At 56.6% G+C, this 24,488-nt stretch overlaps 1 protein-coding gene and 1 long non-coding RNA gene across 6 annotated transcripts in view; one reads left to right on the top strand and one right to left on the bottom strand.

The window, feature by feature from the left end:
• Positions 1 to 3,437: 3,437 nt before the first annotated feature.
• LOC140848826 (uncharacterized) lies at positions 3,438 to 4,525 on the bottom strand. The gene is made up of 2 exons (XR_012130018.1): positions 4,054 to 4,525; positions 3,438 to 3,607 (listed from the first exon to the last, which is right to left on the bottom strand). It is a non-coding gene; the product is annotated as an uncharacterized lncRNA (long non-coding RNA).
• Positions 4,526 to 4,675: 150 nt separating this feature from the next.
• EPHA2 (EPH receptor A2) overlaps positions 4,676 to 24,488 on the top strand; it is a 26,927-nt gene continuing 7,114 nt past the window's right edge. The window contains exons 1-13 of one of the 5 annotated variants that reach the window (XM_036999950.2): positions 4,676 to 4,874; positions 9,405 to 9,472; positions 11,253 to 11,922; positions 20,264 to 20,419; positions 20,523 to 20,855; positions 21,343 to 21,458; positions 21,898 to 22,051; positions 22,523 to 22,622; positions 23,111 to 23,166; positions 23,438 to 23,563; positions 23,660 to 23,845; positions 24,013 to 24,074; positions 24,161 to 24,370. In XM_036999950.2, coding sequence (XP_036855845.1) covers positions 4,793 to 4,874; positions 9,405 to 9,472; positions 11,253 to 11,922; positions 20,264 to 20,419; positions 20,523 to 20,855; positions 21,343 to 21,458; positions 21,898 to 22,051; positions 22,523 to 22,622; positions 23,111 to 23,166; positions 23,438 to 23,563; positions 23,660 to 23,845; positions 24,013 to 24,074; positions 24,161 to 24,370 — 2,319 coding nt within the window. In that variant the 5' untranslated portion in view covers positions 4,676 to 4,792. Of the gene's footprint in view, positions 4,884 to 5,756; positions 5,946 to 9,404; positions 9,473 to 11,252; positions 11,923 to 20,263; positions 20,420 to 20,522; positions 20,856 to 21,342; positions 21,459 to 21,897; positions 22,052 to 22,522; positions 22,623 to 23,110; positions 23,167 to 23,437; positions 23,564 to 23,659; positions 23,846 to 24,012; positions 24,075 to 24,160; positions 24,371 to 24,488 lie in introns of those variants that run through there. The other 4 variants (XM_073233264.1, XM_036999949.2, XM_073233265.1 and 1 more) reach the window with 4 other exon arrangements.

The raw sequence follows: 24,488 nt of genomic DNA, 5'->3' as shown, positions 1-24,488 counted from the left end.
CGTTAAAGACTGGCACTCAGAGAAGGGAGAAGGGCCTGTAGTCTCAGCTGGCCAGGTGAGGCTTCCAGGAGTGGTTGTCTAAGGAGAGCTGGAAGGGGAGGAGGATGTGGCCTGATAGGAAAGGGGAGGCTGAGCAAGGAGGGGCATCTGCATCTAAGAGGTGGGCAGGATGCAGGCGCCCAGACTACCCTGGTGCTGGAGCCCCCAGCTGCTGGCTGAGGCTGAGGCCCCGCCCCATATCCAGGCCCTAGGGGCAGGATTTGCCCGGAACCCACTTCAAAGGGTCCCAGGAAGCTTGAGCAAGCCCCAAAGGAAGCAGCACAGCCTCCAACCTAACTCTGGGGGTGGGGGAAGCCCCGCAATTATGGGGTCTTCCTCCCCCACTGTCCCCCTACAAATATGGGAGCCCACATTTAAGTTCGCCCTCCCCCAGCCTCAAACCACTTCATTGTAGGGAGAGGTACCCAACAAAACTTCTGCTCAGACAAGCTCACCCCCAAAGCCTCACCTGAAAAGCTGTACACCAAGCCCCACTTTGCAGCTGCAACTGGGGAATGTGTTCTTTTCAAAAAGATGTGGTCCTAGCACCCGCCTAGTACTGAGCTTCCTCAGGCATGGAGAGATGGAATGAAACTGGGTCTCTGTCCTCAAGGGGTTCCCTGCCTCAAGGCGAGGCAGGGTGGGAGTGATTATGACACAGTGTGAGGGCTGAGGTTTGTTCCAGGGTGAGAGGATCGGTTTGTTTTGGGGGAGTCCAGCTGGCTTTTCAGGAGTGACTTTTGATTGTGAAGGTAACAATAGCTCCAATTTAATGTACACTCCTTGAGGGCCAGACACCGTGTGCAAAGGGCTTTACATAGATAATCTCAGGTAAGCCCAGCAGCAGTCTCGGAGAATGGAAACCATTATTATCATGCCCATTTTGCAGACAAGCCAGCTGAGGTTGCCCAAGGCTTGCCCAAGGCCACACAAATTGTTAAGTGGCAAAATCCAGGTCTGCTGGACCCACCACTCATTCATTCACTTACGCATTCATGCTCTGAGCCTGTTGTGGTGCACGCTCTAGACCAGCGTCTTCCACATCTGGGGGTCCCAGCGTTCCTTCTCCTATGTTGCTTCAAGGGAGGTCTTAAAGAATGGGGAGTCACCAAGGTGGAAAGGCATCCAGAGAGGATACAGCCTGGGCCAAGAAAGAGTGAGTAGGCTGGGCTTGGGGGTGTGACACGCTTAACTTTGTAGTTCTACCCCTGTTCTGTCTGAGCTATGTGGCTTTAGGTAAGTTAATGCCCTTCCCTGTGCCTCACTTTCTTCTCCTGCAAAATGGGTACAATATTAGCCTTTCCTTCGAGGGCTGCTGGGAGGATTTAACACATTCACATAAGTGAAAGTGGCCTGGCACATAGTAGGCCTTCAAGAATGTGAATTAAAGGGAAGGGTGGCTGGGGGTGGTGATGATTTAGAGCATCACCATCAAATGTGAGCTCTATTGAGTGACTCTTGTGGGCAGGGCACTGTTCTAGCTGGTGCCAGCAGTGCAAAGGGGTGTCAGATTCATTCCAGCTTTGGGGAGCTTACAGTCTAGTTGGTGAGACAGTTCAGAGGCTCCAGGAGACAAGAGAGTTCAGCTGGCTGAGGCCAGGCCCTGGGAGGCATGCAGTATGGGGGCTCCTGTGGCTTGAGGGAGGGCCTGATTCCTGGGGCTTCACCTACTAGGTAATCATTAGACTGGCCTTGATGACTCTGGTGGCAGAAAGCAGGCACATCACCGTGGGGAGGGTGGGGGGGATGATGGCTCTCTGGGTGCTTCAACAGACAGCAGGCAAGAGGGGTGCCTGTGAGGGTATGTGCCAGATGCAGGCAGCCTGGGCTAGAATGCTAGTTCCAACTTTCATGAGAAAGTTTGTTCCTCTGCAAAATGGGACAGTAACAGTGCCCACCACAGGAGGGTCAAATGAGAACTAAAGGGGGCAATATAGGTGACTAGAACTGGGCCTGGCACATAGTACGCACTTTATAAGCATTGGCTAAATGATTTTTTTTCTGACCCCCTTGGCTAAACTGAGGCACAGAACAAAGGTGGGGTGGGTGGAACAATTGCTTCCATGTTTATCTTTGTTATCTGCTTGCGCAGGCCCCAGAAGAAGTCCTACCAGAGCTGGGCCCCTGAGCCAGCTGGTGGGCTGGAGGTGGGGGTTGGCAGGTGAGGCCTGAGCAACTGCACAGACATACTCAGGCACCACCTGTCTCTGATGGGAAGCCTTGCTCGTTGCAGTGGCACTCAGGCCCCGAGGGCTCTTTGGGGCCTTTATGGGGTTATTCCATCTCCATTAGGGCTTATTATGTCACTATAAATACCTCTTTTCAATGCCGTTTTATAAGACTCACCAAAGAACTTTCCTTCTCAGCATCCAGTCACCCACAGCGGGGAAGACTCCAGTCCAGACAGGAAGAGAGGGAAGGGTGTGTCACCAGGTGAGTGACTAAAGCCCAAGGAGCTGCCCCCACTCCACACCCTCCTGCCACCTCACACACCACCCCTTCCGACAGGCCTCTTCTCATGTCACGTGTCATAGATGAGTGACACCCAGCTCTGCACTCTCAGCTCCCAGCTGGGCACATACCTCCAGGCCCACAGCCCACAGCCAGCAGGGCCTGCCCGCACCCCAACACGTGGTTCTACCCTTGCAGGGCCACGCGTGGAAACCCAGATGGGCCACACAAAGGACCAACCAACACAACACATGGAAATGTTCACCCAACATAATAACACTTGTCAACACCTTCGTTCACTCATTAGTGCATTCACTCAGCGAAGGTTTATTGAATATGTCAGACATTGCTTGTTTTCTGCAAACATCCCTGCCCTCTTGAGGCATATCTTCTAGTCACATGCTAAACATATAGGGCATGTAACAAGCATGTACAGACAGGGTCTTACATATAGCACACATGAAGTCTTACACTCACCACACAGCGTCCATAGCCTGGAGGGTCCAACTCATTATGCAAAACACTCATCTATCCCATGTACTACACACACACATACACACACACACACTACATGAGGCACCCTGTGCACACCACACCCTCCTGCTACTTCCTCTGGCTGCCCGGTAACTGTAAATAACAGTTGAGATTTAACAAGTGCATTTCATAGTCATCGCCTACGCGGTTTACATGCATGACCTTATTTGATCTTCACAATAACCTTCGGAAGTAGGTTTATACACCTTCCAGATGAGCAAACTAAGGCTCAGAAGTGGAATGTTCAAACATTCATAGGCTGACTCCACACTGCCAAGTATGGCACACCCATGCTCACACTCACACAAAAGTGCTCTCGCATCCACACACGCTCACATACACAGCAATATGTCCATGCACTCGATCTCGTGGACATGTACACACTCAGAACACCAAGACTCTCTTCGCCATCGTCTTGGTCAAAGGCTTTAATCACAATGCCCCAGCGCCTGTAATTAACCCTCCCCCGACTCCAGAGGAGATGTCTGGATCCACTTGCCCGGAGCAGGCGCCCAGGCTGGAAGGCCAAGGTGTCCACATCTGCCAGGGAGGACCTGGGTACCAGAGTAGCCCCGTGTGGCTGCTGGGCAAGCAGGTCCAGGGGGTTCAAGGAGAGGATGGCGTCAGAGAGAAGGAGGTGGGTGGGGAGGGGGGAGCCTCCCAGGAAATCAGGCCTGCTCTAGCTGCTAAGAGTTCTTGGACTAGCCAAATGACAATTGGGCAACGGGCAGCTGTGGGTGGCCAGGAAGACAGGAGGGCAGAAGACATTCCCCATTGGTTTCACTACTGCTAGCCACTTCTGTCAGGAGCAGAGAGGAGCTCACCTCTGAGGAATCTTTGGGGAGAGGCCCCTTGAAGAGGCAGGTGGGAAGGCAGGTGTCTTCCAAAGTATCAAAACAGACCTGATTCTGCCATGCCAGACTCAGGCGATAGGTGCGCTCTGCAAGAGAACCCCTTGCCCACCCTTCCCCCAGGATAGGGGAGTGGTTTAAGCAGAGAATACCTAGATTCAAATAATAGCTCTATTACCTTTGATCTGTGCAACCTTTGGGCATGCTGCTTGGAGCCTGTTTCCTCTTCTGTAAAATGGGGATAATGATACCTGCCTCCCAGGCAAGAAATGAGATAATGCATATCTGACTCTTCCTAGAGGTGGTTGCGCTTAGATTAGGATATTCTTCTGGTTGAGTGAGCAGAGATGCTCTCCCAGACCCCTGGAAGTTGGGCACACCGTTCCGAGGTCCCAGGATGAAGGGTATTGGGGTAGGAACTCCCCTCCTAGGCATGCTGCTAAGGATGCACCTGCTTCTTGGCCCCACAGCCCATTTCAGTCCAGTTCTTCAGCAAAGGGTGAGAGTCGGAAATGGCTCAGAGCAAAAACCATCCCCAAGTCTGATCCGGGTTCAGCGGTCCCTTGGGTCTAGCCCCGGGGGCACTTGCATTTTGAGACCCTCAAACTTGGGAGGGCCTGGCGGGGGTGCCAGTTAGTCCAGAGGGCTTCACGGTGCTCCCAAACCTCTCAGGACTTCCCTTCCCCTCTCTCCCAGGGCCAGCCAGGCCCCTTTAAAGACATTCCTGGAGGCGTGGCTTCGGTGACGTCAGCCGGGCATGAATGAACACGAGCCGGTTCTCACCCAACTTCCATTAAGACTCGGGGCTGGAGGGGTAAAGTTGCGCGCGGGCAGCGGCGGGAGCCGGGCAGCAGGGCCGGTGTGCGGGCGAGAGGAAGCCGGGCGCAGAGGATCGGGCCGAGAGTGGGCAGCGCGGCATGGAGCGTCTGGCGCCCCGAGCCTGCCTCGCCCTGCTGTGGGGCTGCGTGCTGACCGCGGCCGCGGCCGCCGCGGCGCAGGGTAAGGAAGGTGAGTGCGCGCCGCGGCCGCCCGGGGCCCACGCAGCCCGGGCCCGACCTCGGACCCCCGCGCCTCCCGGAGCCTGGCGCGCCTCGACCCGCGCAACTTGGGAAGCTGACCTGGCGCCACCCAGTCCAGGCGTGCTGGGGTCGGGAGGGCTAGCGCGCTGCGAGCGCGACGAGTCTGGGACCCCCGCCCAAGGTTATAGGGGCTCCGGGGACTAAGGGGTTGCTGCCCGGGCGCCCGGGGCTCCAAGGCCACGGGGAAGAGGATGCGGCGCCGACCACGCGGCTGCACCTCTGGCGGCGGCTTCGGGAACGCGTCCCGGTGGGACGCGGGGACCCTTGGAGAACCGTGTGTCTGGGGCTTTTCCGTGGCCTCAGCCTCTTGATGACCCGAATTTACTAACCCGCTTGACCCGATTTTGCGGAGAAGCTATTTCTGTGGAGGCCCCTCATTTTGGGGAGGGGGCTTTTCGGCCAGCGGGGGCCCCCCTGCCGAAGCCTGTGTCCCCTGAGATTTTCTCCACGCCCCCTTTTGCCTCCAGTCCCGGAGGAGGGCGTGGAGGGGGTTTCGGGCGAATCTGCCCCCACAGCCTTCCCTCCTTGCCAGCCCTCGCTCCCAGGCTCGGGGTCAGGTTCGCGGCCGCGAGTGCGGACAGGAAGTCCCAAAGCCAGGAGTTCTGAGCAAGGGGTGACTCAGGACGGGGAAATGAGGCAGGTGGGGGCGCGGCTCCCGAGGTGCGGAGCCATCACCCCAGGGCCACCACAGTCCGGGCCCCGGGGGTGGGGGCCTGAATCACCCACCCCGCCCCAGCGCTCCCGGAGCCGCGCTGGGTGAGGGGCCGCAGACTTTGCCCCGAGCGGGATGACAGTGCGAATGGGGGCGTTGCCTCTCAGCTAGGGTCGCAGAGAGGATGGGACCCCTGCCCTCGGCCAAGGACCTCCCTGTCCACCCAGGTGAGGCCGGCTTCAGTTTCCAGCAGTGAGAACAAGTTTTCCCCGTCCGCCCGGGGAAAGCGAGGCTTCTGCAGGCTCCACCGGGGGGAAGCGCGGAGGAAACCCTGGCCGGGTGAGAAGTTTCCTTGAGCCTTGTCTTCTTTTTCCGCCTCCCAAACTGGGGTTGGAGGTTTACTTATTACAAGCGGGGAGGAAAAGAGGCCAGAGGGGGAGCTCTTGGGGGTGGAGGTGGGGTTGGTGGTGGTGGCGTGGTGTCCCAGTCCCTGGCTCAGGGCTCCTGGCCCCAACTTTAAGGAGGAATGGGTGGAACGGATTTCGGCGACCCCCAAACCTCCCCTCCCCCCCGCCACCAGCATTTGGTTCCCCGCCTGCCTGGAGGACTGTGGTTGGAGAGAAGGGGAGAGACAGCTGGAGTCGTAGGCCTTTCTGCAAGGCTGCCCAGCGGGGGTAGGGGGATTACTCAGGACTGACAGTGCTGGGCGGTTGTGGTGCTACAGCCCCATCCGCCACCTTGGAAGCCCAGAGCCGCCTTGTCCTTGGGCCCCACGGGGAGCCCTCCCTAGCCTTGATGACCACCTCCGCCCCGCCCCCCCCCCCCACTGTGGGATGGGGCAGGGAAAGGGTGTGTATCTGAGAGTCCTGGGATGGGGGAACATTTTTGGTGAGGCTCTAAGAGTCCCTGTGAAGGACCTCCTTGGGAGGTGTGCCTATGGTGCGGGAGGTGGTGGCCCAGCTGACAGCTGCTGGTTTGTCCGTTTTTTTGTCTGGATGAGGTGGCTCTGCCTGGGGGTGGGTGGGTGGGGGCAAAGAGAAGGACATACATGCCCCTTCCACCCTTAACCCAGGCTGCTGCCCCCTCCCTGTGGGTAGAGAGCCAGGCTGTATTTGGAGAGCAGATGGAACCTGTTACATTCTCAACGCTGAATTTCTAGCCTCCATTTACAGCAGGGGAAACTGAGAGAGACCTAAGGGCTTGCCAGCCAGGGTGCTCTGCACAGAGAGGGTCAGATCCGAGCATCTGGCTTCTTGGGCTGCCAGAGCCCAGGGCCCCTTGCATTGTGGTTTCATGGTGAATTTTCCTGAGAAGCTGAGACTAGCTGGGCAGGGGTGCAGGGGTTGCTGACTTAAGACGGCTGATGGGAAGAGGGCCAGAGAGTGCCCCGGAAGCCTGGAAGGTCCTTGGCTCCTGATTCTGTTAAGAGTCCAGTTTGCTCTCTGTCCCCTTCCCTTTTTCCTCATGTTTCACCCCAGAGTCTCCTGCCTTGCCCCTCTCTTTAGGAATTAGCTGATCTTGGTTAAAGAGGACTGCGGGGATCGGGGGAGGTGACACCGCAGGGGGGGCAATAACACTGCATTTGAGCAGAGGTGTAAGGCAGTAGGACCTATAAGGATGGCATTTATGATGCAACTGAAGGCAGAGAAAGAGTTTTCCTCCGGGGTGGGGTGGGGGACCAGGGGCTCCTGGATGAGCCCTGCCTAGCCCAGACCTCTCAGTGAAGCCTTTGGGGGCAGCTGAGGGGTTCCCAGGTCGCCCCCTCTTCCAGAGAAGCAGCAGCTCCTGTGCCTGGAAGGGCTCAGAGAGGGAGCCGCACTCCAGGGCAGTAGGGACGGGAGCTGGGCTCCTGTTCCTGGGGATGGCTTCTGGGGAATTTCCTGGGAGGGGCTGGAAGCCCCCAGGGGTGGCTCCATTCTGTGTGAAGCCTCTTTTTCTTCTCAGATTGAGCCCAGTGATATTTCTAGAGCCAGGCCATGGGCTAGAAGGGGAGCATGCTCTGGCAGGGGTGGTGAGGGTCCCTCCATGCCAGGCTAACCCTTCACCACCTGGGAACCATGCCCCCCTCCCTCAGAGGCACAAGTCTGCAGCTTCCCACCTCTCTGTGTGTGTGCACATGCCCAGGACTAGGGGTGAGCACCCACTCTTTCCCTCTTACCCACCCAGCTGGAGCCAGGAACCTGGATTCCTTCCTGTGTAGCCGGAACATTCCATGTGCTAGTTGGGTTAGTGAGTTTTCCAAGGCTGGGCCCTGGGCATGTCTGAACAAATCCTTGCCCCTACCCACCTCCCCTATCCCCACAGCCTTGGTACAGGTGCCACATCAGATTTCCTCTTCTCTGTCTGGGCTGCAGGACCTTCCTGGAGAGATTTGGCCCTGGTCAGCGGTCCTGGCCAGGCCTCACACCCGGCCTGGGAGCCTCGGGCCTGGCAGGGCAGGGCAGTCTAACCTCAGGGAAGGATTCCTGTTTTCTAAGACTCCTCTCAGGCCCCTCGACCCTCCTGCATCTCCAGATCAGGCCAGTTCTCCGCCCCCGCCTGGAGAGTTCCTCCCTGGAGTCCCCCCTCCAGGTGCTGGCTTTGAGGAATGCTGCTTCTGGAGGCCCCATTCCTCAGGCTCCAGGGTCCAAAGTGTGGATTTGGGCCCTTCCCTCTCCACCTTAGGGCTTTACTCTTCGACCTTACATAGGCTCCATGCCTGAGTGTCCCCAATCTCGTTGCCCTCCAGGGAGGGTGTCACCTGTTGGCAGGTACCTGGACTTTCCTTGGAATGGAGAGGCAGTACCTGGGGTCTGAGGTCCTGGCTGTGGCTGCTGAGCCTGGCAGAGAGCCAGGGTGTGGGGGCACTGATGGGAGCTGCCCAAGGGCAGGGCTAGGGCTAGGAAAGCCCCTGGCAGTTTGTCCCTCCCCTAGGCTCCAGATGCCTCTCAGGGGACAGTATAGTCCTGGCACTTGGTCCCTCTGGGACTGGAAGTTCCCTCTCAGGGGGATCCACCATTCCCCTGCACCCCTGGCAGGGCAGTGGCCAGGATATGAGGATATGAGGGAGAGGGCAGTGGGATGGGGCCCCTTCTAGAGGCCCCTATGGGTCAGGGCTTTATCCTGCCTGACCTGTGGCTTTTGTGGTGGGAAGATCCATTCCTAGATACTCCCACACTCCCACCCCCACCCTGTCACCCCCCTCCCGTCCCTGGAGCTGTTCCCACCTGTTCACAGGCCTATCTTCTTGGAGGCCATCAGACATGTGTGTGCATCTGTGTGCTGTGGATGTGTGTGTGCTGTGTGGCTTAGGTGGGGTTGGGGGTGTTTTGTGCTGGGGGGGCACGTGGTAGGAGCAGACAAGGGTGCCCCCGAGGCCCAGATGTGAAGTGCTGCTAAGAAGCCTTATTCTGGGAAGCAGACAGGGCGATATGGTGTCACTTAACAGCTTTGCCCTCCCCAGCTCTCTGCCCAGCTGCTGTCCCCCTGCTGGGCTGAGCTCTGGCCTGCTCTGCCCAGCTGGGGACTGCCCGAGGGGGGGTGGCGTGGCTAGAGCCATGGCCTAGGAGACAGGAGGCCCGGTCCTCACTCAACCTGCTGCCTGGCTTTGGGCTGGCTTCTCTTCCTTCTCTGGGCCTGTGTTTCCCTATCTGTTGAAGGGGTCTCTTGGATATGCCCTGTGTAGTGGGGTGTCACTCTATAGGCTGTGGAAGCTGTTGAGGCCTCTTGGGGGTTCCTGGGGGACTCCTGCTCTTTCCACCACGGCCTGACCCATGGAGACAGCCCCAGCTCACCAGCCCCCTTTGCTGTCTCTTCCAGTCGTGCTCTTGGACTTTGCCGCAGCTAAAGGGGAACTCGGCTGGCTCACACACCCGTATGGCAAAGGGGTAAGCCTTCAGAGCGGGATGAGGGCGCGGGCATGGGGAGCATGGGGAGCCTGAGACCCGGGAGGATGGGGCTGGCCCAGATCAAAGAGCTCAGCAAGGCTTCAAGCTCAGGCTCAGAGTCAGCCATCCCAGGCTGGGCAGGCTGGGGCTTGGAAGGTGGGGAAGGGACCTGAGAGCTGGAAATTGCTGGGGAGACAGCTGGGAGCCCTAGAAGAGCAGGGACCCTTGCATGGCCTGGAGGGCTGATGGGCAGAGACCCCCTGTGGTTCCCTCCATCTGCCTTTTGGGAGGGAAGTGGTTAAAGGCTCCCTCTGTACTCAAGGTCCTAGCCCAGTCGGTGGGAGGTGAGGGAGAGATGGCAAACACTGACCCCCAGGTCCTCATAGCCCTGGAATACCGGCAGTTCCTTCCTGCTGGACCTCTCTCTCTGCCCCCCAGCTGTTACTTCCTCTTCTGCTAGAGGCTGAGTGTGTTTTGCTGGCCGTTTCCTCCCCTCTGCCCTGCCCTGCTGACCAGGACTGGTGGGCAGGATGCTGGGGTCCTTTCCCCAGCTTTGTCTGTGACTCCTGTGTGATCCTGGGGGAGATACTGCTGTGCTCTGGGCCTCAGTTTCCCCTCTGCAATGGGCCTTTGCTGAGTTTGTCCTGGGGCCCTGAGCTGGGGAGAAATGTATCTCCAGGGGGCTACTTGGGACAGTTTCTACTGCTGGCCAGATCTGCATGAGTCAGGTGCTTGTCCCTGGTCACCTTAGCTCCGAGGACACCTCGGATGGTTCTAGCGGACTTCCAGGGTCCTGGAATGTCCAGCTGGGAGAGAACACAGATCACCTAATCCAATCCTGTCATTATACAGAGTGGAAAGTGGAGGCTCAAGGGCATCTGAGGCCTTGGCCAATATCAGTGCAGCCCAGGCCTCTTTCCTCAGCCCCTCTATACTTTTCTGAGCACCTACTCCTTTCCAAATGGGCCCTGGGGATACAGAAATGAATTAGATGTAGTCTTTATACCCAAGAGTTCAGAATGTAGAGAGAGCTAGATGTAGATATCACCACATAGGTGCCGGGTGCTATGATGAAAGGGGAAATGGAGACTGGGAGGCAGAGGGGGCACTTGGCCCAATCTTGGCCCAACCTGGGAAGTCTTCCTGGAAAAGGCTGAACTATGTTCTGAGGAGGGAATAATATGTGCTGATCTGTCCCAAAGCCAACATCTAAATGATGGGGGCTATCCATTGTTTAACCCCTTCCTGACTCACACATGTCTCAACATATGCACATACAGTGAATAATAATAATAATAATAATAACAACAATAATAATGGCATCAGCTGCCTGTGTGACAGCTGTTTCATCTTACCCATGCCAGGCAATGTGCTCAGCATTCTGCAGATATTCTGTCATTTATCCTCAGAGCAATTCTGTGAAGTAGATCTTGTCTGCATTGTATAGATGCAGGCTTTGAGGCTCAGAGAGCGTACGTGCTCCATCTGGGGTCACATGGAGGCCCCAGACTCCACCTCCAGCTCACAGTCTAATATAGAGGTTTGGCACCCTGACGCTGGGATCAGAGACAATGGGGACAAGTCCTGGCTCAGCGACTTCTATCTTGTGAAGGTGACTTGAAGTGCCTCGTGGGGGCCTCAGTTTCCTTCCTTGTAGAATGAGGATAGCAAGAACTGTAAATACCTCTCTGGTGCCCAGCTCTGCCACCTGGGCATTGCCTCTGGGCCTCAGTTTCCCTGAGAGCACCTGCCCTTACTAACCTGTCCACCTCCCATGCAGTGGGACTTGATGCAGAACATTATGGATGACATGCCCATCTACATGTATTCTGTGTGCAACGTGGTGGCCGGCGACCAGGACAACTGGCTCCGTACCAACTGGGTGTACCGTGGGGAGGCAGAGCGCATCTTCATCGAGCTCAAGTTCACCGTGCGTGACTGTAACAGCTTCCCAGGTGGCGCCAGTTCCTGCAAAGAGACCTTCAACCTCTACTATGCAGAATCGGACGTGGACTATGGTACCAACTTCCAGAAGCGCCAGTTCACCAAGATCGACACCATTGCACCTGATGAGATCACAGTCAGCAGCGACTTTGAGGCACGCCACGTGAAGCTGAATGTGGAGGAGCGCTCTGTGGGGCCCCTCAGCCGCAAGGGCTTCTACCTGGCTTTCCAGGATATTGGTGCCTGTGTGGCGCTGCTCTCTGTCCGTGTCTATTATAAGAAGTGTCCTGAGCTGCTGCAGGGCCTGGCCCACTTCCCCGAGACCATTGCGGGCTCTGATGCACCCTCTCTGGCCACTGTGGCTGGCACTTGTGTGGACCATGCCGTGGTGCCCCCCGGTGGTGAAGAGCCCCGCATGCACTGTGCGGTGGACGGCGAGTGGCTGGTGCCCATTGGCCAGTGCCTGTGCCAGGCGGGGTATGAGAAGGTGGAGGACGCCTGCCATGGTGAGTGACGGTGCAGGGGTGGCAGAAAGGGGGTTCCTGGGGGGAGGCTGTGTTCCTGGACCCTAATCTCTACTCTGAGACTATGGGATCTGGTAAGCTCATCTCTGCTTTGACGGACAGTGGCTTCCAGTAGAAATCGCAGGCCCTTCCTGGACTTCAGTTTCCTGATTTATGACTGGATTCAGTCATTCATTGAGAATGAATGAATTGAGAAATAGTATAGTAGGGAGGTTGCAAGCAAGGACTCTAGGACAAGAATGACTGTGTTCAAATCCCAGCTCCACGTTGAGCTCTGTGACTTTAAGCCAGTTTATTAACCTCTCTGTGCCTGGGTTTCCTCATCTGTAAAATGGAGATGAACATAGTAACCCTTTTGTAGGGCTATTATGAAAATCAAATGACTCAGTACTCATAAAGTACTTAGGTCAGTGTCTGATACCGGTACTTTTAGGTGTAATTGTTATTTTTGATTCATCCCACAAGTACATCTTGAGTATCTACTATATACCAGCACTGTGGACATGTGGTACAATCCCAGGGTCCAGTTCCGTCTCAACTCACTGTGTGATCGTAGGCAAGTCATTTAACCTCTCTGAGTCTCAGGCTTTTTTGTACATGGAGGTGAGTGAATTCACATCCCCTGGCTTCATATGACAATCACCTGGGGAATTTTTTTTTTGGGGGGTATGTTGATGTTTACTTGGTAGGTGATTTCAGGAAGCAAAAATGAGAGAATAGGGAATGTGAGACTGAGAAGGGAAAAAGCTGATAAAGTGTGCAAGAGAGCATAGACGATTGCTGTCAGCAACTAAGGTTCTGTCACTTGACATGCTTTGAGCAGAGTCCTTCAGAGCCCTTGTAGATGGCTGGGAAAGCTAGGGCATTCATGCATTGATTCCTGTCTTCACCTGGGGAACTTCTGAAAAATGCCTGCATTGAGGGAAAAGGCGGAAGGAAGGTACAGGGCCCGCCTTCCCCACCTGACACTTCCCAGTGCCATAGATCCAGATTCTCTCACTGGAGCTTCTGCTGACAGTCAAGCCCAGACAGGGGGCCCATTAAATCAGACTCTCTCTGGAATTGGGGCCTGGCATTAGCAGGTGCACATTGGGAGGCTGTGGCTGGCATGGCCAGGGCTCTGACAGCGGAAATCTCTACAGCAACATGGATTTTTCTCAATGGGTGACTTTTTCTAGAAATGGCTGTGGGGCAGGGCATTTGTGGAATGCAGGCCAACTTTTGGAAGGCCAGCTCATCCGTCCCCTCTCTCTGGGAGCTTCTTTGCTGAGGTAAGCAGGATGTTGAGAAATCAGGGGTTGAGTCCCTGAAGTTGCACATACCCACTGGGTGACTAGGTACATCTCTCTTCATCTCTGGCCTCAGGTTTCCTGTCAATAAAATGAGTCCAACTACATCATCAGACTTCATGCTTGGTTTTTGGCCACAGATCCTGAAGTGAGTTGAAGTGCAGGAGGAAGCTGAAGCCCTTTCTGATGGGACTCACCTACCTCATAAAACAAATGCTCAAAACCTTGCTTAACACAGTCTGTAAAGCCCTGGATGAAAAGTTCCCCAAGAGCCTTTCTGGACATAAGCCTGTGGTGTAGTCTCTGCCCCAGCCCTTCTGCCAGCTGGTTGTCTTCCTAGCTCCTCTCCACTGAGGGAGTCCCCTCCCCAAGGCGGCCCCTGCTTTAGGTGACCTTGAGTGCACATTCCCAGTTTCAGACAATGACTGTGGGGTTGGGGCCCCCCCCCCAAGCAGCCCAGTAAGCTCCTCCCCCATGACATCCTCACACAAGAATGCAGGGGTGGGGGGTTAGGAGCAGATGAAAACTTTCCACAGGCTGGTGATTCAGGCCTTGCAGAGATAAGTGGATGTGGACGGTGGGAGTTGAGGGGCATCTCTCTAGGAAGGGGGCAGCCTTCCTGCCCCAGAGGTGAGGGGTCAGGGTTCTAGAAGGCTCTGTTTATGAAGAGCTGAGCAGTCCCCACCCTAGGGAGGACTGGCTTCCAGGAGCAAAATCTTTGACTTCACTGGTGGGACCCTCTCAACTGCCAGCCACCTGTTGCCCTGTTTTTCTTTCCATGGGATCCCCCAACAAAATTCCCTTCCTGTGATTTAGGGGCCCACTGCATGGCTGGAAACCCCCAGATTGGCTCTACTCTATCTCCCAATCTTTTCCCAGCAGCTCCTGACAATGATGCTAAGGGAGATAATAGCATTAACTCCGTAGGCAAGTGCTCTCCAAGTGCAGGCATTATCTAGCCAAGAGCTTTGCCTGACCACTCTTGGGGAATCTACCGGCAGGGGCTGTTAACTGTTGCATTTAACAGACAGGAAACTGAGACTCAGAGAGGTAAAGAGACTCGCCTGGAGTCACACAGCTAAAATGTGGTTGCATCAGGATTTGAATCCAGGCAATTCAGCAGCATCCAGCCTGGAGGATGGGTCAGGAAATGGGATGGGAAATGACCAGTTCCTTTGGAATCCCTGACTCAGCTCCTAGCTCTGGGATGGCCCTCTGGGCATCCCCAGGATACTGGGTCCTGGTGTGGGAGGTGGGGTTCTTGGGAGCCCTCACTGAGCACACTGTGGGAGAAATGGAGGGAGGTTCAGGATCCATGCTCCCTGCTTGACCCTCCACAGGGCCATTGACCAGATTCTCCCACTGGGGCATCTACTGGTGACCAGCTGAGCCCAGAGAGGAGGTGTGGGTACCCTGAGGTCACCCAGCACCTGGTCCAGGGTATTCCCAGAGTTTGTTTCTCTTCAAGGTTCTTTCCCCAGGAAGCTTGGAGCTCAGGAAAGAGTTAAAAGGACAACGGAAGGAAGGCACCTCCCAGGTGCTGTGTGTGGACAGGTGGGCACACTGCCCAGAGATCTCTCGTGAGCTATGTCAGGAATGAGCCAGCTTCACTCCCCCACCCTGCCCCTGGCTGTGCCTAGGGGACAGTGGAGTCACTCAGGCTGACCGTCCTCTCCCCAGGGGCGGCTTTGTCTCCCTGTTTGTCTCCACTTCCTGTGCTGGCATTGGCAGCTGAGCCGGCGGGGCCCCGGCTGGCGCCTTGACCGTGCAGATTGCTGGGCAGGTGAGCAGGTGGCCGTTGGCTTGGCCAGAGATTCGCCCAGCATCTGGGAGGCCAGAGCTGGAGGGGGACGCAGTGGGAGTAGGGAATACCCTCTTTGGAGGCTCCTACTCCCTCAAGAGGTCCAGCCTCTTGTGCACATCCCCTCTCTGTGCCCCAGTTCATAGGGACACCCCACTCCAGGCATCATGCTGAGCATTTCATAAGTGAGGGTTCCTTCAGTGTTCACCAACAGCCCAAAGAGGCCAAGGACTCTATTCCCATGTTACAGATGAGGAAACTGAGGCCCCGAGAGAGAAAACAGTGACCAAAAGAGCTATCCCCAGGGGGCCCTGGCATGTGTCCTACTCACAAGCTGTGTGACCTGGGCGAGGCCCCTCTGGGCCACATTCTCCCTATCTTTAAAATGGGTTGGACCCTTGCTGACCAGTGATCATCAGTCTACCTCCTGTGACTTTCTGCTGTGGCTCAGTTTGAGAACTTGGGTTGCTCTGGAGAGCTGTTGACTGGGGGGGGGGGTCCTAGAGCTGGCATCCTGAGTGGCCCAGGCCTAGCCCAGGGTCTATAGCTGAAGCGGAGGCAGGGGATGGCACAGGTTAAGGTGGCCCTTAGGCAGGGTGGCCCTGGGCTATGGCTGGGGCCACTGGTAGGAGGCCTGCTTTGTCGGGACATGGCTGATGGCTGTGCTGGGGCCTCTGAGCTACTGACTCTTGGGCTTGTGCCCTCCCCTAGGAGAGCTACTGGGCCTCATTTCTGTGGAGTTTCCTCAGCCAGCAGGGCTGGGAACTGTGGGTGGTGGCCTCCCACCTCTCTGCCCTGCCTGCCCCGCCCTCAGCTCTTGCTGGGAGCACTGGCAGCCCCTCTAGCCCCTCCCTCCTTCCCTCACCAGAGGTAAGTGGTTTCCCAGAACGGAAGGAAGGAGGTGAGGGAAAGCAAACAAGATAAAAGACTGGTGGTAGGGAGACTGCCGGAGAGGAGGCTGGGGGTGAGGGGAGCCTCGCTTCCCTGGGCTTGGTGGAGGAAAGTGCCCAAAGATAATTCCCCAGGGTGTGTGTGAAAGGGGTAAGGTGCTGGCAGCAATCGGGCCATATCTGTGAGAGTGACCGGGCCATATCTGTGAGAGTGACCGTGGCTAATGGGAGGAGGAGACCCCAGGGCCTGGAGTTATCAGTTCCCCTCAAGCGCAGGGCCACTAACTTGTGGGTGGCAGCTTGCTGCCTGTCCCGGCACGAGACAAAGTCCACACACAGCCTTAGGCCAGGTGGTGCGTGTGGTCACTAGCTGGGCATGACTCTGGAGGTGACTGGCCTCAAGCAAGTTTCCACTGTGACCTCTTGACTCTTTGACCTCACCACTGCCAACCTGGGAGGTGGTTGGGCCCAGGGGGTGGAGCTCTGCCAAGGGCTGGATTTGCGTCACTTCAGAGGGTGTATGTCCTTAAGTCATCCCACGCTGCCACCTGAGGGGCGGGCATCGGGAACTGGAAAAACCAGGGTGCAGCTCTGGATGCAGCTGTCATGTCCCTGTCTCCTGCTTGGAGTGGCCCAGGCTTGCCAGGCAACCGGGGCCAGAGAAGCTCTTCCACAGGTGTGCCAGAGCCAAGTTCTTGTGCCAGACAGGTGGGTGTCCTGGTGCTCCATCCCCACAGGATCTCCTGGGCACTGAAACACTGCTCACTTCCGTGGCCCTAGAGTGTATGTTTAATGTGCACATTGTAGTGTTTGGCATTCACTCACACATTCATTCATTCATTCATCTGTCTAGTCAGCGAACAATAACTGAGCATCTACTGTGTGCCAGACCCTGTGCTGGGCTGTGGGATGCAGGTAAGTCAGTCTCCAGTCCTCTCCAGGAGCTGCCAGGCACATAGAGGATCCCAATATGTGTAGAAGTAATTTCAGCAGAGTCCAGAAGCCTAGCTGTGACTTCCCCTGGAGCAGAAACAGTGTTATCTATCTCACTGTCGTATACCAGCACCCAGCATTGTGCCAGACAGGTCGGAAGTGCTCAGTTTCTACTTGGTAAACATAAGATTGGGTAATAGATGCCCTAATGGGACAGAGAGGGCCACAAATTGGACAGTCTGAGAGGTCCGTGTAGAAGAGCTCCAGCTGAGTATTGAAGGATGTGTAGGAGTTTGCTTGTTAGCTATGGGATAATGGGTTTTTTGTCTATGTGGGTATGTGTGAATGTGTCTGAACACCCTGTATGTGACCCCTGTCCTCACTTGCCTGCCCAGAATGCCAGGAAATACAAGCAGGCAAGGTCAGGAAGACACTGGGGCATGCTGGTGTCCTACATATGACCTCTGGGGCCCCTGAGCCCTGGCATTCTCTGGTGGGGCCCAGGGACGGCCCCGTGCTCTTCTGCGGTTAGAGGAGGGGGCAGCGCATTCCCGTCAGGCAAGCACATGCCCTGTTGATGCTGCCTCGCCACTGTATTATCTGGCACATCCGCAGCGGAAATCTCTCCAAATTCCCTCTTTCCTGCTGCCGGCAGCAGGCGGGCCACCCCCGGGCTCTGGGGCCAAAGAATGGTTCCCAACTCTTCCCTCACTTCCTCCCCTTGGCATAGGGCTCTGGGGCTGGGGAGCAACCACGTGGTGGGGAGCAGGGGCACTGTGGGGCTTGCAGGTGGCGAGACCTGCTGCTGAACCAAGCCCAAGCTGTGGGGGCATGTGGTCCCCTCCGCGGCCCGAGGGCCTGGGCTGGGCAGGGGTGAATGTGGTTCTCGGGGCCCCTGAGCAGCCCAGCTCCACCAGGCCTGGACCACCTGGAGCCAGCACTTCCCCAGGCTGTAGGCCCCTCAGCGGACAAGTCAGGACATTTGGGGGAAGTGAAATCCCAGGAAAAACATGCCCAGCTTTCTGGAGTCTCATTTTTACTTGAAGATTTGAGGGGTGGAGGAGAGCTATTTTGTACTGTATTGTAACAGATACAATTATGAGGAATAAGGCAAAATACATTTTTGAGGAATAAGTTATGGAATAACAGTTATGAGGAATAAGGCAAAATACATAGGTAGAAGATTTAAAAGACCTGTGGAACTTGAAGGAGGCCACTTGGACTGCCCCAACCAACCCCCCTGGGTTCAAGTCCACTCTTTCCTCCTCCTAGGACATAAATGGGCCCAGTTTGAGAAGCTGTAGGTTAGATCATGCCACGCATACACCTCCAGCTGCTCTGAAATTTGTCTTGGGATTTTCTGGCTGTTGAACTGGTCAGATATCCTCTCCTCTGTCTTCAGGCTTGTTGCAGAATGAAAGTTCTTTTCTCTTTGCTGCAAACTGAGATCCTCTTGGGAAGGAGAGGGGCTCAGAGTCGGACATCCTGGGTTCAGGTTCTGGTTTTGTGTCTTAGGAGCATGTTAATCTTGGACGAGTTGTTTTGCCTCTGAGCATCAATTACCTCTGCTCCAAAGTGGAATGACTGACAGCAGTGTCCACATGTAACAGGCTTATGGTGGGGACTAAATGACTGTCAAGGGCTTGGCCCAGGAGCTGCACACAGTACGTGCTTACTCAGTGGTCACCGTTTTTAACTGGGGCGCTAGGAGCTGCACAGAACAGCTGTTGGGTCCCAGGTGCCCTCTGTCCCAGACAAGCCCCCTTCCCTACGGCGCTTGCCCACGCTCCTTCAGGGCCTGTGCTGAGGTGCTGAGGTGGCAGGACAGTGAGGCGGGGCATGAGAGAGGCTGCTGTGGTAGCCATTGGGCTCCTCTGCAAGCAGAGTCATTAACAGAAGTCATTGTCCAAGACCTTACAGAGCTGGGTGTCCTTTAAGTCCTGTCCCCTGACTCCCAGCCCCACCCCACCAACCATGCTGCTTACACAGGGTACCGGACAAGGAGGGAGACTTTGTCCAAGAATTTTTCCTGACAGTATAGATTTGACTGTACCATTATTCTCTATATCAAGCCTTCAGTGGCTCTCAAACTGCTGCAGGATGAAGTCCCGGCTCCTTGGCCTGGCATTAAAGGCCTTTCTCAATCTGCTTCCTGGAGACTTTTAGGTCTTACTGCATGTTCATACTTTTGGGGTTAGTCTTGCTTTTTCTCACCCCCAACCCCTTCTCCCAGTATTTCGGCCCTGCCGATCTCCTGCTCAGTCTCTAAGCGCCAGCTGAAAGAAACCCCTATGACTCCTCAGACGTCTGGCTAAGGGCCCCACCCCCGTAGCCCACTGCCCACCCGTTTGTAGTAGACATTGTCATGTGGTTCTGCTCCCTGAGTTCAGTCTTTCTCTCATTTCAGGGGCCATAGCACAAGGCTGGACAGGGAGTGGTGGGTCACTGTATGTTTGAATGTGGCCCTAAGGCTGGAGGTGTCTCAGGAGCCTCTCCACAGAATAAACTGGCATGGGGGGAGGTAACTGTACGGCTATAGAAGAATTCCTAGTGTGACCTCAGCCCATGCTGGCCACCTCAGGAGCTGCCCAAGCCCCAGTCAGCCCTGCACAGTGGGCCCTGTGTCTGGGCAGCTTCCTGCCTGTGGGGCCAGGAAGGGGATTGGGGCAGGGGCAGGATAGGGCTGTGGGAGGAAGAAGCCTCCGGAGTCAGGTGCCTGAGCCCCTTGCTGGACTAGTCAGGACAGGACCTGCCGTGGTGGGAGGAAGAGCTGCTTCCTGGCTGCCCTTATGAGTGGCGGAAATGACTTGGTCCTGCAGGCAGATCCAGAGAAAATGCTGGGGGCCTGCCTTTCCCGTTTCCTGGTCCGCCAGCTCTGGACTAGGAAGGCGCACAGGGCCTGGAATCAGGGGAGCACCTGCAGGGCTGGCATCCTTAGCTGGTGTGCTTGGCCGATCAGTCAAGGTGGTGATGTCAGTCAACAAACACAAATGGTGAAAAAGATGCGTTTACTGCCCTGGGCAGCCCAAAGGCCAAGTGGGGACCCGTGAGGCTGGTCTTCACCCATCCAAGGGGATAAGGCAGGTGGGCAGCATGCTCTGTGCAATGCTGAGCCAGGTGTGAGATCAGATTCTTAGGTGAGATGTGGGCCTTGAATGCTAGGATCAGAGATGTGGTGCTTCTTGGAGAGCCAGCGGGGTATGATGCAAGGGCTTGGAGCCTGCGGGTAGAGCACCTCCTGGGTGCCAGTGGGAGCTAGGTGCTGGCCATGCATTTTCCCATCAGAAGACATTTTACCAATGAGAAAACAAGCCCTTGGAGTAATTTGCCTGGGGTCCCACAGCAAGGAGCCAGAAAAGCTGCCTAGGGTGTGAATGGGTTGAACTGATGTTCGTTCTTCTGCCCACCAGCCTGCTCGCCTGGATTCTTCAAGTCCGAGGCTTCTGAGAGCCCCTGTTTGGAGTGCCCTGCACACACCCTGCCATCCCCCGAGGGGGCCACTCACTGTGAGTGTGCCGAAGGCTACTTCCGGGCAACGCAGGACCTGCTGTCGATGCCCTGCACTCGTGAGTCTTGAAGTGGGTTGGGGAGGGTGACTGAGGGTGCCGCTAGCGGTTGACATGTCCAGGGCTGCCTGGGTCCAAGCTCTAACCTCTGCCCTCTGTGCAGGCCCACCCTCCGCCCCGCACTACCTCACGGCTGTGGGCATGGGCGCCAAAGTGGAGCTGCGCTGGACACCCCCCCAGGACAGTGGGGGCCGCAAGGACATCATCTACAGTGTCACCTGTGAGCAGTGCTGGCCCGAGTCAGGCGAGTGCGGGCCCTGCGAGGCCACCGTGCACTACTCCGAGCCACCGCATGCCCTGACCCGCACGAGCGTGATAGTCAGTGACCTGGAGCCCCACATGAACTACACCTTTGCCGTAGAGGCCCGCAATGGTGTCTCGGACCTGGTGGCCAGCCGCAGCTTCCGCACTGCCAGCGTCAGCATCAACCAAACAGGTGAGGGCCCCGTGCTGGTGGCTGTGCCTTTGGGGCCCGCCCGGTGGGGCTTCAAGAGGACCGCAATCCAGGGCTCAGCTGTGTCTGGGAAGAGGCAGCTGCAAGCAGTTAAAAGCAGTCCCTGGAGCTACTTCTGAGCTCTGTGATCTTTGGGGCCTGTTTCTTTATGTATAATAGAGGTAATAATAGGACTTTTGAGAGAATTTAACAAATTATTATATATCAGGCTCTTAGAGCATAGAGAGGATTTAGCAAGAGTTGGCTATTTTATTTTTTTATATATCCACTTATAAATACTCACAAGGCACCTCAGCTGTGCCAGCCTGGGGTGGGCCCGAGGCCTGGGGCTCTGTGCTCTGGAGCTAGAAGCTCAGAATCCCAGGCTCGGATCTAAAGATCCTGGGCTGTGGGTGGGACTGGGTCTGGGTGCACTTGCCCCTCACCCCTAGGCAGCTCCTCACTCCCAACCCCCTGCTGTCCTGCCCAGAGCCCCCCAAGGTGAAGCTGGAGGGCCGCAGCACCACCTCACTGAGTGTCTCCTGGAGCATCCCCCTGCCGCAGCAGAGCCGTGTGTGGAAGTATGAGGTCACCTACCGTAAGAAGGTAACTCATCAAGGGCCAGGGCTAGTCCCAGCGGGGCTACAAGCAGAGGACTGGTCATGTAGATACTTGCTGCAGGACACAGCCATCTGAAGACACTCCATTCTGCAGATGGGGAAACTGAGGTCTAGAGTCCTCCTGAGAGTCATCTCTCCCTGGCCGGCATAGCAGAGATTTGTGGAAGTGTTCTGAAATCTCCAGAAGAGATAGCTGGGGCTAGGGGAAAGAGACAGACCCAGGTTTGAGTCCTGGGTCATGCATTTGTTGGCTATGACCTTGAGCAAATCACTTCATTCCTTTGAGCCTCGGTTTCCTCCTGTGTAAAAGTAGCATAGAGTTTGCTAACATAGGTGAGCTACCTTGCAAACCTGGAGGTGGTCTCTGGTGGGCTAAGCTGCTGCTCCTGCTCTGCTCTCATTGTCCACCCACTGGCCACCCACAGGGGGACTCCAACAGCTACAATGTGCGCCGCACTGAGGGTTTCTCCGTGACCCTGGAAGACCTGACTCCAGACACCACCTACCTGGTCCAGGTGCAGGCGCTGACGCAAGAGGGCCAGGGTGCTGGCAGCAAGGTGCACGAGTTCCAGACGCTGTGTGAGTTCAGGGCCAGGGTGTGGGCCAGGCCAGTGCCCTGAAACAGAGCAGTTAGGACATCCTTGGAGGAGGAAATAGATGAAAGAGCATAGAAATGCCCCCCTACCAGTCAGCCAGGGCCTGGGACAGCCCTGCTTGAGTCAGCCCAAGCCTGGGGAGGGGGCAGAACCGAGAGCTGGAGGAGAGGGCCTAAGGGCAGTGTTGAGAGAGGGGGGGGCATGGGCCCCACGGAGGCAGACTCGGTTCAAATCCTGCACCACGGAAAGAGTCCTGCAAGCCTGGGAGTTACCTACTGTGTTCCTTAGGGAAGGCCTCTTATTTACCGCCTGTGAAACGGGAGCAAATAACCCTCGTGAACCATCACAAGTAAAAGCACCAAGCATGTGTCTTGGGGCCCACAAGTACCCTGGGTGGTGTGGCCCAGGTGGGGAGTGTGGAGGCTCCCTGGTCACCAGCTGGCCTTCCTCACAGCCACGGAAGGATCTGGCAACATGGCAGTGATTGGCGGGGTGGTCGTTGGCGTTCTCTTGCTCCTGGTGCTGGCAGGAATCGGCCTCTTCATCCACCGCAGGTTTGTCTGAGCCTCCCACTGGGCTCCCCATGGCTGAGGTGGGACATGTTGGGGTGGGAACCTCAGTTTCCCTTCTGGGAAGTGGGGCTGACAGTAATCTAAACCTGCCTCCCAGGGTGTGAGGACGCAGCGAGCTGGGAGGGCGCAGCACAGCGCCCGGCCCGCCTCAGGGCTCAGGCCAGGTGGTCATTATCTTTGCTCACGTTAGTAACGCTGTGTTCATGCTTCCCCTGGACGGGCGGGCAGGAAGCTCTGGGGACTTCTAATGAGGAAGCCCTCATTATGGCCACTTAAGGGGCCATTATGGGGCATAGATCCCTAGGAGCGAGCCCTGTCGGCTCATTTCCTCTCCCCTCGCCCTCTGCCCACCCAAGCAGAGTGTGAAATACATCGGGCCCCCAGCCAGGGCCAGAGTAGGGGCAGAGGCTCCCTGACCGGAGCAGGTCACTGACCTCCTGTGTGTTTGGCTCCCTGTGGGCTTCTCTCAGGAGGAAAAGCATGCGAGCCCGCCAGTCCTCAGAAGATGTTTACTTCTCCAAGTCAGGTGAGATGCAGCCCCCATCCTTGCCCGGCCCCCAGCCTGACAGGCCTCCCTCACTCTGCGGTGGAGATGCAGACGGCCAGGGCACCCCCAGGGTTCTTGGGGTGGGACCCAGGGCTTTCTTGGGCATCTCGAAGGGGCTAAGCCAGACGTCCCACCATGCCCCACAGCCTGGTCCATGTCTCCTGAAGTCCCCAGTCAGGTTGCCTTCTCCTCCTCCCGAGGGACCCCTCCCTAAACTGTCTGTGATCCCGCCCCTCCTTTTTCTCTGCAGAACAACTGAAGCCCCTGAAGACATATGTGGACCCTCACACATATGAGGACCCCAACCAGGCTGTGCTCAAGTTCACCACCGAGATCCATCCATCCTGTGTCACGCGGCAGAAGGTGATTGGAGCAGGTGAGGTTGGCACACCTGCCCAGGGTCCTGGTACAGGTTGGGAGCACCCGATGCCAGGGATGACTGGGGTGCTCTTTCCACCTTGCCTGCCTGCAGGAGAGTTTGGGGAGGTATACAAGGGGACCCTGAAGGCATCGGGGAAGAAAGAGGTGCCTGTGGCCATCAAGACGCTGAAAGCTGGCTACACAGAGAAGCAGAGGGTGGACTTCCTCAGCGAGGCGAGCATCATGGGCCAGTTCAGTCACCACAATATCATCCGCCTAGAGGGTGTCATCTCCAAATGTGAGGCTTGGTACCACAGGTGGGGGTGGGAGACCCTCAGTGGCCTGACCCGCAGTGCAGGATGGAGAGCCACCGAACAGGGCCTCTTCCGTAGCTGTGCCCATCTCCCCCCCAACACACCTGTGCCGCTTCTCTACATCCCCTTACACCTGTGCCCCTGCCCACAGACAAGCCCATGATGATCATCACTGAATACATGGAGAACGGGGCCCTGGACAAATTCCTCCGGGTAAGGATGCGGGCTGCGGTGGGCAGGGATCTGTGGCTGGTGTGCTTGGGGGTGCCCTGGTGGGCTGAAGGCCTGTGTCCTGGCAGGAGAAGGATGGTGAATTCAGCGTGCTGCAGCTCGTGGGCATGCTGCGGGGCATTGCAGCTGGCATGAAGTACCTGGCCAACATGAACTACGTCCACCGTGACCTGGCCGCCCGCAACATCCTCGTCAACAGCAACCTGGTCTGCAAGGTGTCTGACTTCGGCCTGTCCCGCGTGCTGGAGGACGACCCCGAGGCCACCTACACCACAAGTGTAAGTGCTAAGGTGGCTGTCACTCCTGGACATGGAGGGCCTGAGGGAGAAGCAGGCTTCGCCTGGATCTGGGGTTCCCTCACCTGCACACCTGGGCCGTGGACCTCAGGAGGCAAGA

This window comes from Manis javanica, chromosome 4 (assembly GCF_040802235.1).
Source record: "Manis javanica isolate MJ-LG chromosome 4, MJ_LKY, whole genome shotgun sequence".
Lineage (NCBI taxonomy): Eukaryota > Metazoa > Chordata > Mammalia > Pholidota > Manidae > Manis > Manis javanica.
Note: the sequence above shows the minus strand (reverse complement) of the source record. Positions and strands in the feature narration are given on the sequence as shown.